Source organism: Erythrolamprus reginae, chromosome 10, assembly GCF_031021105.1.
Source record: "Erythrolamprus reginae isolate rEryReg1 chromosome 10, rEryReg1.hap1, whole genome shotgun sequence".
Lineage (NCBI taxonomy): Eukaryota > Metazoa > Chordata > Lepidosauria > Squamata > Dipsadidae > Erythrolamprus > Erythrolamprus reginae.
In genome coordinates, this window is record NC_091959.1 from 32,522,565 (window position 1) to 32,536,052 (window position 13,488).

The 13,488-nt window shown below is 45.1% G+C and overlaps 1 protein-coding gene across 30 annotated transcripts in view; it reads left to right on the plus strand.

Moving 5' to 3' along the window:
- Positions 1-12,368, plus strand: part of NCOR2 (nuclear receptor corepressor 2) — a 309,568-nt gene extending 297,200 nt beyond the window's left edge. For 18 of the 30 annotated variants that reach the window (XM_070762126.1, XM_070762127.1, XM_070762128.1 and 15 more), the window contains 4 exons: positions 234-287; positions 2,888-3,118; positions 8,042-8,227; positions 11,098-12,368. In XM_070762126.1, the coding sequence (XP_070618227.1) occupies positions 234-287; positions 2,888-3,118; positions 8,042-8,227; positions 11,098-11,279 (653 nt within the window). In that variant the 3' untranslated portion in view covers positions 11,280-12,368. The remainder of the gene's footprint in view (positions 1-233; positions 288-2,887; positions 3,119-8,041; positions 8,228-11,097) is intronic. The other 12 variants (XM_070762140.1, XM_070762142.1, XM_070762152.1 and 9 more) reach the window with 2 other exon arrangements.
- Positions 12,369-13,488: the final 1,120 nt, after the last annotated feature.

The window sequence follows — 13,488 nt, forward strand, 5'->3', positions numbered from 1 at the left end:
TAAATGACCAGTCTTAAGTTGAGAGTCCCTGTGGTTCCTCTTGCTCATGTTAAATGTTAACCAGGCTCCAGTCTTGATATTAAGAGAAGTTCATCTGATTTTCTCAGCCCTAAATCTTGATAACACCAAGACACCCCCCCCCCCAAAAAAAAACCCCTGATATTCTGAAATTATAGTAGGACTTCTTCAGAAATGCTCTGCTCTAAGGTATTTCTCTTTGGTCTTCCTTCCAGATGTTGGACAACCGGGAACAGAGATTTTTTACATGCCAGCAATGACAGGAACAGGTAACCGCTCGAACTCTTCTGCACCCTGCCTTTTTTGCCTTTTCCCTACCTGGGACGGTGCCCTCTTTGGCTCCCACTCTGCTGCTGAAGTTGGGGGTGACTTTTGCAAGCTGTCATTATTGATTGACAGCTGGTAAAGCTAGTTCAGCTGTCCTGTAACCAAAGATTGAAAAGCTTATATTACATGTGGAAAGAGAGGGCATATGTCTGCAAAGGGTCAGATGATAGGTTGGATTGTTAAAATTTATATATATATACACACACATATATAAATCACCCCTTCCTTGTTCCTCAACCTCTGTCTCTTAAGATTCATTTAATTACATTTTATCATCATTTATCTTTCCCTGGGAACGTTGGGCAAACAGCAGCCCCTTAGTGCCTCCTCTGGTCTTTATGCACTGCGGCACCTTAACTGCATGGCTTCTGATGACTCACAATTGCGATACAACCACCAACAACGACACCATAGATCCTGAGACAGACAGTACCGCCCGACCCCAAAATCGGTGAAGAGTGGGCTTAGCCACACCCAGCCTTCCTTCTAGCTTCAGTTTCAATTCTCTGCACAGACTCAGATGTGTTTAGCTCTCATTGGCTGATTCAGTTGCTATGCCTGTTCATTGGCTGACCTTGTTACCATGGGTTCTCCCAGTCATGAATATTCTAAAACGTTTCCTTCCCAAAAGCGTGTTTATTTATTTATTGGATTTATATGCCGCCCTTCTCCAAGGACTCGGATTGTCCCTTGGTCCATAGAAGACGGTGAAGCAATGATTGTCTTTCAAGGGAGGGTGTGGCTTCATTGAAATGCCACCCAGTTCCGTCTGCAGGGTGTCCAGGAAACCTGGAAAATCAGGGAATTATCAGGGAAATTGGCGGTTCAGGAAATATCAGGGAATTATCTGGGAATTCGTGAAAAAAAATGGAATAAATCAGGGGGGGAAACCAAACTGTATTAAAATGTTTAAAAGTCAGAGAAAAATCATGTTTTAAAAAAATGAATCTCACTGCCTGGCAGAGTCAAGCAAAAATGAGCATAACTGTGGCAACAGTTTCTCCATGGCTTAGCCATTTGGTATGACGTCATCTACGACCGTGCCTTAACTAGATCGCATGTTACAGGGAAATGTCAGGGAAGTATGACAGGATTTCAAAATCCTTTCCCCTGGACACCCTGGGTCTGGAACAAGGACCTCAGAAGAAGCCACTTCTTCGGATGAGGATAAGGATGTCCCATGGATGGGCTAGATCTGGGCAAATCCCCCCCCCCCCATGTTTTGCGTCCAGTCAACTTCAGTTGCAATCCGAAGCCCCCACTGCATCGCCAGAGACTCAGACTCAGACAAGGGATTTCACTTGCCGCATGCTACTGGTATGCCCTCTGGGATTGTCGCAGGTGTGTGTGCACCCATTGGCGCAATATTTCGCTTCTCTGTATGCGCAGCAAGCAAAATCACACCCGAGGAAACTCGTGCACGGAAGATTTTGCCGATTTTCAGCAATTTCTTTGTTTTTGCACATGCGCAGAAGCAAAAAAACAACCAAAAATAGAAGAGAAGAAAATAGAAAAAGAATAGAATAGAATAGAAAAAGAATAGAATAGAATAAAATAGATATTGGAATAGAATAGAATAAGAATAGAGTAGAATGGAATGGAATATAATAGATTAGATATTGGAATAGAATAAGAATAGAATAGAATAGAAATTGGAATAGAATAGAATAGAATAGATAATGGAAGTGAATGGAATAGAGTGGAATAGAATAAGAATAGAATAGAATAGATATTGGAGTAGAATAGAATAAGAATAGAGTAGAAATAGAATAGAATAGAATTCTTTATTGGCCAAGTGTGATTATACACACAAGGAATTTGTATTTGGTGCATAAGCTCAGTGTGCATAAAAGAAAAAGATATATTTGTCAAGAATCACGAGACACAACACTTAACGATTGTCATGGGGTCAAATAAGCAACGAGAGGGTCCTTGCGCGAGATTTCCCTACTGCGCATGCACAGAAATGAAATCTCATGGGTGCACGCATTGGGGGCGTAGAGATTCATGCGCATCTCAGTTTCCGCCACCAGAATCCCGATCCCAGCCGTACCAACTGCAACCCACTGCTGGTCAGACTACAAACCTTGATACCATCTGAACCCACTTAAGCTCAGAGCCCCTCCCCCTCACAAAGCCGAGATGAAACCATGCCAGGATTGGAATACAAGCCAGACTCCTTGCCTTTAACCTTGAGAAAGGAACCATGCGGTCAACGGGTACACCCAGCGTGGCACTCCAGAAGCGAAACCAAAGTCCACGCCACCTCACTTCCCCTTGGGACCCCCTCCAGAATTTAGGAACCAGGCCAAGCGTGGTCTGCATTTGCAGGTTTGGCGGGGAGAGAACTTAACACAACAGCGTTGTGTCGTGTCGCAAGGATTGTGCTGACAGTTTTGTTTCTCCCTTCTCCCTCCTCCTTTCCTTTGTTCTCTTCCCATCCACTTCCCCGATTTCTTCCTCGGTACCCCTCCCCTTTTTCTCCTCCCCACCCCAAACCCCTCCCTCCCTCCCTCCCTTCCGTACCACCCTCCCCACCCAGGGTTAATCAGTTGTAGGAGCCAGGCGGTCCAAGAAAACCCCAGTTCCAACATGGGGCTGGAGGCCATTATCAGAAAGGCTCTCATGGGTAAATATGACCATCGGTGGGACGAGCCCGCTCCTCTCAGTACCAATGCTTTTAACCCTCTGAATGCCAGCCCAAGCTTGCCCGCTGTTCTGCCTCTAACCTCTGCTGAAGGACAGATTGACGAAATTCATTCTTCCACACCAGGTCGGCTCGGTTGCGTTGACGTGATTAATCCTCTCTCTCTCTCTCTCTCTCTGTCTTCCCATCCTTCCTTCCTTCCTTTCGTCCTGTCTTCTCGTGTGTGTGTGTGTTGAGTGTTTGTGTTGTTTAATGCCGCCGATTAATTCCTCTCTGGGTTTGTTTGGTCTCTCTGTGTGTATGGGAGCATTCAGCCAATGTAACCCTTTCGCTGGCTTCCTGTAAACCACTGACCGTTGGGCTGTCTCTCTTTTTTCGCCCTCATTGTTTTTTTCCATTGGCTGCTCCATGTCCACGTTTATCCACGTGACTTGGTGGTTAGAAATGTTGGGGTGTCAGAGAAGTTACGCTGGGGTTCACATGCCCCAGGTAACCTGGGGTCGGGGGCAGGAATGCCACCCCCTTGGTGACGGAGGATAAGGGGTGCAGGTAGTCCTTGATTCACAACTTTATTATTTATTAATTCGACTTCTATGCTGCCCAATCCTGAAGGACTCAGGGCGGCTTAAAATACAAGACAATAAAAAGAAGTCAAATATAAAACCTGAGTCATAAAACCATTAATTAAAAACCCTAGTAAACACAATAAACTAACCCAACATGCATTATTATTATTATTATTATTATTATTATTATTATTATTATTATTTATTAGATTTGTATGCTGCCCCTCTCCGAAGACTCGGAGCGACTCGCAACAACAAAGCACACAATGATAAAAACAGTTAAAAACCCTTAATATAAAAACAGTCATACATCTCAAACAAACTATGCATAAAATGGAACAGCCAAGGGGAATCAATTTCCCCACGCCTGGCGGCAGAGGTGGGTTTTTAGAAGTTTACGAAAGGCAAGGAGGGTGGGGGCAGTCCTGATCTCCGGGAGCAGTTGATTCCAGAGGGTCGGGGCCGCCACAGAGAAGGCTCTTCCCCTGGATCCCACCAGACGACATTGTTTCGTCGACGGGACCCTGAGAAGGCCAACTCTGTGGGACCTAATGCATACTAAACATTCATAGAATTTGGCCATGGTTGTTGGTTCATGGCCCCCAGGCCTGCCGGCAAAGCCAGGTCTTCGTGGCCTTGCGAAAGGCCAGCAGGGTTGGAGCAGTACGGCTATTGGGAGGAAGTTGGTTCCATAGAGCCAGGGCAGCCACAGAGAAGGCCCTCCCTCCTGGTCCTGCCAACCTGCATTGCTTAGTCAACGGGACCTGGAGGAGGCCAACTCTGTGTGCTCTTATTGTTCTCTGGAGGAGACAGTCCCATAGATAGCCTGGCCCTGAGCCATGTAGGGCTTTATAGGTAATAACTAACACCTTGAATTGTGCCCGGAGACTAATAGGAAGCCAGTGCAGCTCACAGAGCGTAGGTGTTATATGGGTGTACCGAGGTGACAACTCGCGTGGCTGCATTCTGGACAATTTGGAGTCTCCGAACACTCTTGAAGGGTATCCCCATGTAGAGCGCGTTGCAATAATCAAGACGGGTGATTAAACATTTCATTTAATGACCATTTGAAGTTACACCGGCACTTATGGTTCTTTTTCACACTTAACGACCGTTTCAAAGGCCCCATGGTCAGTCATGCGATCAGAATCCGGACACTTGGCAACTGGCGTGTACTTAATGACGGTTACACTGTCCCGGGATCCCGTGCAACCTTCTTTTGCGACCCCCCTGACCAGCAAAACCCCTGAGGAGGCCACGATTTGTTTAATGACCGTGTTGCTAACTGAACAAACTGCAGTAGTCCACTTTACAACCATGGCAAAAAAAAGGTCATAAAACGGGGCAAAATTCACAACTTGTGCCGCTTAACGACAGGAAATTGGGGGAGGGGTGTCAGTTACGGTCGTAAGTCAAGGACTGTGTGTACAGTAATCCCTCGCTACTTCACGGTTCATCTTTTGCGGATTCACTACTTCACGGGTTTTCAAAGGGGGCTAAAATCCATTAAATCCATTAAAAATTTTAAATCCATTAAAAATCCATAAAATTCTTCTACAGGACTACTGTACTCTATTAAAGAAACTGGTAGGATATCACATGTAGTTCCAGCTGAGAAACATTATAGAATGACTGTTTCATGCAAAGGGTGGGTTTTAAAAGTCCAAATACTCATTAAATACATTAAAAAATATCTTTCCTCTACTTCACGGAACTTTGTTTTTCACGGGTGGTCTTGGAATGCATCTCCCGCAAAAAACGAGGGATCACTGTACTTCTCTTTCACTTCAGAGCTGGGAGAAAACAGCCGTAAAATCTAGTCCAATCATATGGGTCCCTCAATGTGACTCTCCAGCAAAGAAATGATGATCCTTTTTACCGTCTTAAGTCGGGGACTTACCCATCGTGCAAAATGAAAGCATAGGTTGTTCAAATCAAGGGAAAAACTGCTGTGACGAGGAGTTTAAATAGAACATTTTGAGAGGACTTGGGTGCGCCTGAGCTCGCTGGTTTTCTTGTGGAAGTTTCATTAATCCAAACTAAGTAACTCTGTCTGTGCTAGCACTAGCTGTTCATTGCTAGCACTGATGATGTTACCGAGTTGGGTTTTGAAACGTCTACATGGAAAGAAGCAAGCTCAGACAGCACCAGGGACCATAAGTCCCCCACCACCACTCCACAAACGCCATTCCCTTCTAGCACTGATGGTCTTGCTGAGTTGGGTATTGAAACGTCTACAAGGGAAGAACCAAGCTCAGACAGCACCAGGGACCCCTCATTTCATATAGAGCGTGGGAGGTGCAGTGGTTAGAGTGCCCTGCTGCAAGCTACTTCTGCTGATCACCGGCTGTCAGCAGTTTGGCAGATCAAATCTCAGTAGGGTCAAGGTTAACTCAGCCTTCCATCCTTCCGAGGTGGATAAAATGAGGACCCAGATTGTTGGGGGCAAGAGGCTGACTCTCTATAAATCGCTTAGCACTGTGAAGTGGTATATGAGTCTAAATGCTACTACTATTTGCATCCCGAGCTACAAATATTCTCCTTTATTGGTCGAGAATATTATGGTGGCTAGGCTTTGGAGCCATGGCCATTTGGGTCCTTCATGAGGTCGTCTTCTTAAAGACCAAAGAGGAATCTCTGGGCCGTTCACCCCCCTTTCCTAACAGTCTCCAATGAAGTCATATGTGACGGGTCATTAGTTAAGGCAGAAAGAGTCCCAATAGATACAAATCCAGACCCTGGACTGGGGTTGGTCACATGGCAGCCATTATCCCTGTTAAGTCCTCGACTTGCAACCCCACTAGGAAGGCTGACCGGATAGGAAGGCTGGTGCTGAAGCCTGATTGGCTAAGCACAAGAGGCCTTTCGAACGGGAAGTTAAAAGCATTTGGAATGGCTGTCTGACAGCCACACTGTAACAGGAGCTTTCAGAAGTCTGTCCGCTGTTCTATTTAAGCTGTGCTGAAAATTTATTTATTGTATTTATATGCCGTTCATTCCAAAGTGAACTCAGAGCGGCTAACAAGTGGGATAAATACAATAGGATTAAAATATAATCAAAAATACATAATAAAATCCATAATATAATAACAATAAAATAATATCTTAAAAAGAACCATACACACACAAGCAGTTAATCTAATTCCAGACCTGCCAGAAAAGCGAGGTCTTAACGGCTTTCCGGAAGACTGGTAGGGAGGAGATAGTGTGGATCTCTAGGGGTAGTTGATTCCATAGGATCGGAGCCACCACAGAGAAGGCTCTTCCCCAAGGTCCCGCTAATTGGCATTGTTTGGCGGACGGGACCTGAAAAAGGCCGACTTTGTGGGCACTTACTGGCCGCAGCGAGGTATGAGGTCGGAGGCAGTCCCGTAAATAGTCTGGCCCTGAGCCATTCAATGCCAGAATAAAAGTTCCCTGTTTAAACAGTCAAGCCTCGGCTAAGTTCTGTCAGTGCAAAGACTCACCTACCTAACAATCCCCATGGATCGAAATTGACACACTTGGCATCTGGTTCATATTTATGACCATTGCTACGTCCCAGCAGTGGTGTTTGCTACTTTGCTACCTTTGCTACTGGTTTGGACACAGGAGTGAGCCCATGCATGCTTTGTTCACGTGCCATGCTTCTGCGCATGTGCAGAGCGTGTGTGATGACGTCCTGGTAGAATACTACCACTGCTGTGTCCCAAATCCTGTGATCCTGTAACCCTAACCTCTTTTGTGACTTTCTGGCAAGCAAAATCCCACAGGGGAGCTAGCTTCACTTAACGACCAGGGGAACTAACTTTTATCAACGGCGGTGATTCACTTAGTAACAACAGCCTAGAAAGATTGTAAAACAGGGCAAAACCCGCTTAGCAAATGGTCTCACTTGAGAACAGAAATGTTGGCCTCGCTTGTTGGTCCTAAGTCAAGGACTACCTGTCGGGGTGAAATGGGGGGAGGTCTTCCTTTGTTTCTCAGCCCTCTCTCTGTCTCTCTCTTTTCCTGCTACCTGCTAAGCCTTGTTGTTCTGTTGTGATCAAGTCCCGTGGGAAAATTGGTTGGGAGGGCACCAAAACTTTCCATTGGTTTGACATAGTACAGGGGTGTCAAACTCGATTCCATTGAGGGCCACATCAGGGTTGTGTTTGACCTCGGGGGGTTGGGGACACGTAGCCAGCTCGATGTCACTCGCCTCAGGGGGCTTCTATGATGGCCTGAGCACTGTGCCAGCTAAAAAACGGGCTCCCGAGCTCTATTTTCGGCAGCGACAGCCTCCTGCAACCCTCTGCCGGCAAAAACACGCAGCCTTCGCGAGCTCCATTTTCTCTGGCAGAGGCTCTGCGGGTTGTGTTGCCCATGGCAGCCCTGCGGGCCAGATCTAGCCACATCGCTGGTCGGATGTGGCCCGCGGGCTTTCAGTTTGACACCCCTGACATCGTATGACTTTCTCCTAGGTGTTTGACAAATACTTTCTTTTTCTTTTTTCCCGTGGCAGGAGGGGGGAAACCAAAGGCCGCCGCCCGAGCGAACAGTCGGAAGGCCAGATCTCCAGCGCCCGGCCTGTCCTCCTCTTCCTCCATCGAGAGGCCCCCATCCGTTTCGTCCGTTCACTCCGACGGGGACTGTAACAGGAGGACGCCTCTAACGAACCGGGTTTGGGAGGACAGGCCATCGTCCACAGGTACTTGGCACGTCCTTCAGCGCCACGTTTGCAATTCCCAGGAGTCTCAGGCGCAAAGAATTGGGACAGGCTGGGGCATGTTCAAGCCCGTATGCAATCATCTGGCAAATTTAAGTTCAGCACTAAATTGGCACTAGATAAGGATCAATGAAATTCTGGAAGGGAGGGGTTTAGACCAGGGATGGTGACCCTGTTTTGGTTCACGTGCCAAGAAGGTATATATGGGTGTGTAGCATGCATGCATGTGCCTACACCCCTTCCCTCCACCCCGACACATGTGTACCCCCTGCCATGCTGCCCCTGTGCATGCACACAATTCCCCCATCCCTGCGGATGTGCACAGGTCACACTGAAGCCAGGGATACTGAAAAAATGGGCAAACTGGAGGTTTGAGAAAGTAGGCTGATGTGGGTATGAAGATGTTGAACTAGCCATGATGACACCTGGACTTCCCTTCTTTGTCACTGTGGAAGTTCTCAAGGTGACATTGGGCCCTGTCACTCTCTCCTACAACCCTAGATCCAAAAGTTGTTACTTAGAAAAAGAGGAGGGGGGTCCTACTAACCAATAAACCAACCACATAGTTCAGCTAGTTGACATTTTCTTCAAGTGATAGCATTGGAATTTCTTCCTTACACCATTTGGATCGGGAGTCACTGCTCACAGTCACTCATGCCCTCATCACCTCGAGGCTCGACTACTGTAACGCTCTCTACATGGGGCTACCTTTGAAGAGTGTTCAGAAACTCCAGATCGTGCAGAATGCGGCTGCGAGAGCAATCATGGGCTTTCCCAGATATGCCCATGTCACACCAACACTCTGCAGTCTGCATTGGTTGCCGATCAGTTTCCGGTCACAATTCAAAGTGTTGGTTATGACCTATAAAGCCCTTCATGGCATCGGACCAGAATATCTACGGGACCGCCTTCTGCCACACGAATCCCAGCGACCAGTTAGGTCCCACAGAGCTGGCCTTCTCCTTGCCTTTTGTAAGCTCCTCAAAACCCACCTCTGTCATTAGGCATGGGGGAATTGAGATATTTATGCATGGTATATTTGTGTGTATGTTTGGTTTTTAATAAGGGTTTTTAGTTATTTTAAATATTAGATTTGTTATATGTTGTTTTATTACTGTTGTTAGCCGCCCCGAGTCTATGGAGAGGGGCGGCATTCAAATCAAACAAACAAACAAATAAATAAATAATTTTATGCCTGGTTGTAGAAATCACAGGCATGGAGTCATGATTTCTCAAACAAAACTTATCCAGGCCAGGAAATCTCTCTGAACAGCTTCGTGATTTGAAGCTCTCCCTCTGAACTTGCCAGTTTATTATTTATAATGGGTTTTAATCCTATCATATCCACAGAGGGCATTCCACATTTCCACGTTTACTCTTTTTCCTAGGTACACAGAAAGTATAACTTTTAGACAAATAAGACAGAATAATGAGATACTTTTTATTAACAAGTTAGGTGTGCCATATCATTGCAATAATTGGCAATAACCTACACATGATACCATCTTATTAGAGGTCAATGAATACAAGGTGAGGCAATTAATGATGACCATCAAGTGGTGTCGGAGAATTTGGATCTCCTTTGACGTGGTTTATCCAGTCAAGGACATGTGATTTGAGTGCCCTGACTACTTCTCCAGAGGTTTATCTGGGATGACTCCCTCAGAGACTTCATGCGTAAGAAGCCCTTCTCTCCAAGAGTTCTCCCAAAGGTTCTGTGGACTTCTTTGTTTGTCTTTGGAGATGTTTTGCTTCTCATCCAAGAAGCTTCTTCAGCTCTGACTGGATGGTGGGGATCTGAAGGCGTTTCCAGGATGAGAAGCGAAATGTCTTCAGAGAAAAATAAGGAAGTCCAGTTGCCTCCAGAAAAAAGAATCTTTGGGACAACCACAGACTGGATGGCTGAGCATCCCCATAGGTTCTTCCAAGAGTTATAAAGTCCCCCATAGATGGAATCCTGCGGTGTTGAGGGGGACTGTTAAGGAATGTACAGAGTGATCTCTGAGTTGTCAAAGATATGCATACACAGAGGAAACGTGTTCTAGCAGATATCCAGCTGATAGTCCAGAGATAGGAGTAATGGTTCAGTAAGACAAGCCAGATGGATTAAATGTATAAAATATCATTTACTTTGGCAAATATGTTAGTCAAGAACAGTCCTAGTCAGTCAATGCATATACAAAACTATAAGTCTTATTTGTTCAACTTACACAAATACACTGCTCAAAAAAATAAAGGGAACACTTAAACAACAGAATATAACTCCAAGTAAATCAAACTTCTTTGAAATCAAACTGTCCACTTAGGAAGCAACACTGATTGACAATCAATTTTATTTTGTTGCCAGCACATTCAACTTTGTACAGAACAAAGTATTCAATGAGAATATTTCATTCATTCATATCTAGGATGTGTTCTTTGAGTGTTCCCTTTATTTTTTTGAGCAGTATACATAAACCAGCATTTAATACACAGTTCTTACTACAGCAGTCACAGAGAACATAATAGAAATAGCAGAGAGAGAATCACGCTTCTGGCTCCCTCTTGTGGCAATCCGTAACACTAACCCTAAAAGCAATAGTGTTTCAATATATGTAAACATACATTGTTGGTTTGTTTTATATATTGCCAAACCCAACTAGTTATGTACATAGTACTAACAGGGCTAATCCCAGTTCTTTCACCTGAGAAGATCACCTCAAAAGGTGTGAACTCTGTGAATGTGTGGAACTGTGAAAGGAGAGATGGGTTGGGGGGAGGGGGTCTTAAACACCAAAGTTTACTTTCTTCCTAATTCTTGGACCAGAATCCACAACGCCATTCTCCTGCCTTCCTTTCCATTCCTCCTGCAGGTTCTACGCCGTTTCCATACAATCCCTTGACGGTCAGACTTTCCACGGGAGTCGTGACTGGCCCGCCACCACCCACTGCCACCGTTCTTCAGGGCAACTCCGGAACCCAGAACCACGGCTGGGAAGAGGAGCCCAAACCTTTGCTGGTTTCACAGTATGAGACCCTCTCGGACAGTGAATGAGAACAGAGAAGGCCATAACGGGAAGACCAATGGACAGAGGGATGTGGTGGCTATGGAACGGGTCATGGCTGGGGGTATTCTGGGAGCTTGTCTCCTTCAGACCAGTTGCCAGCTCTGTTTGAGGGTGGGGAGTCCTTTTGTTTAAAACATTTTATGACATCTGGAAAGAGGGTATTAAAAAAAAACACAACAAAAGAAAGCTAATAGGTTTTAAAGCCTTAAAAACAACCAGGAAATGGAGCCCCACCACCCCGTCTGATGTTGGGTTGATGGCTGATGGCCAAGAGGGATGGGCTTTGAGATGGCCAAGTCTACCAACACTCAGGAGGGGATTTCATCTTCTGGGTCAACTTTTGTCCTTCGGCCCAGCAGAGAAAAGAGGGTGAAGGAAGAGTGTTGGCTTGGTCAACTCTTGGTGAGGTTGGCCCAAGTACCTTCTTGAGATGGGTTGCTGACCTAATACTTGAAACACAGACCACCCAACCCCTTTTCCCGTATCTCTTCGTCTTAGCTTAATGAGGGACCGCCGTGGTGGAGTTGCATGTTGTTGGTCATCTAGACAAGATGACCCAAGGCGACCCAATGAATTACAGATCTCGTTTCTGGTCATTCAAAGCAGGAGTATTCTCCTTATCCTGTGCCCGTGTAGACATCCAAGCATGAGGCTGAACTTGCCACACGTTTAGAAGCAGGTAGCCGGAACCTGGGGTGTAGAGATGGACGGTCAAGGAGAAAAACCGAAGGAGAGAAACGTTGCTTGGGACAATGGGGAGAAGAAATTGGAATATCCGTCAGAGACAATTCCTCTAGACATTTGACTATGGATGGAGAAGACAAGAAGCAGCTGTTGAAATGGAAAATAATTTCTCAAAACGCTGCTGTTGAGTATCAACTATAGCAGTGTTTCTCTACCTTGGCCCCTTTAAGATAGGTGGACTTCAACTCCCAGAATTCCCCTGCGCTGGGGAATTCTGGGAGTTGAGGTTGACCCACCTTCAATTGGCTGAGATTGAGAAACACCGATCTACAGGGTATATTTTTGTTACATTTTGGGGGAGAATGATGCCAGATTAAAAATTCAGAGGGTTATTTTTTAATTGTCCTTTTTTTTGGGGGGGGGGGTGAGGAAGGACTCTAAAACAGTGTTATATGCTGCTTTTTTTTTCTTTCGGGGGTTGCTACTCTTGTACAAAGAGGGTTTCTATGTGGCGTGCGAGATTTTTTTGAGCTGTTTGTCCATTGTATGGAAATGTCAAGAAGTAACTATGATCCAGCAAAATGGTTCTGTAATTCAGTAGAATGTATTAACGTAGCTCTTTTATTAAAAAAAGGAAATGTGAATATATAGATATATATATATATATATAGATATATATATAGATATATATATATAGATATATATAAATATTAATGCAGACCAACACATACAAACACACACAGATACACATATCATTTCTGGATCCTTTTATCACCTGTAGGGACAAAGCAAGGGAGACCATAATATTTTTTGAAAATTTGTCTGTGTTGAGAAGAATAAGAGAATCTTGCAAGAAAGTTGAAATGAATAGTTTTCTGACACACAAACACACACATACACACACACACACTCCTAGGCAGTGTGCTTATTCAATTGAGGCAGGGGTATGGGGGAGAGGCTCCCTTCCCCCCCCCCATTTAACTCACACAAACCACCACGACTATAAATATAAAGTGAATAATTCCCATTTTGTCATCTGTCTTTTCTTCCTTTCCTTTCCCTGTTATACCCCTCGAACAGTGAGTCGCAATCTTGTTAACTTTCAGCCGCGTGGACTTCAGCTCCCAGAATTCCCCTGCTAGTCATGTTTGGAAATCCATATTTCTTAAAGTGGGTAAGATGGAAAAATTCTGCCCTAGCTGGATGGTTGTCAGGTGGTTTCTCTTACTGAATTCTTGAGGCCAAGGATCCCAGGCTAGTTTTGAGTCTTTTTATGGAGCAGACAACAGCCGTGTTGGCATAGCTGAAAAAAGAGGACAACTTCCCACTGTTGGTGTCGCCCCGTTGTTTAAATTTGCTTCTACAGTGAAGTTTGCTTTCCCGACCATTTTTCTTTCTAACTCATCCTCTTCATTTTCTCCTATTGATGCAGCTGCTTGTTACAGTATATTAAACTCCGGCATGCATTATTAAATTTTTTGCAAAACTGGCATATGTAAAGAAAGCTCAGAA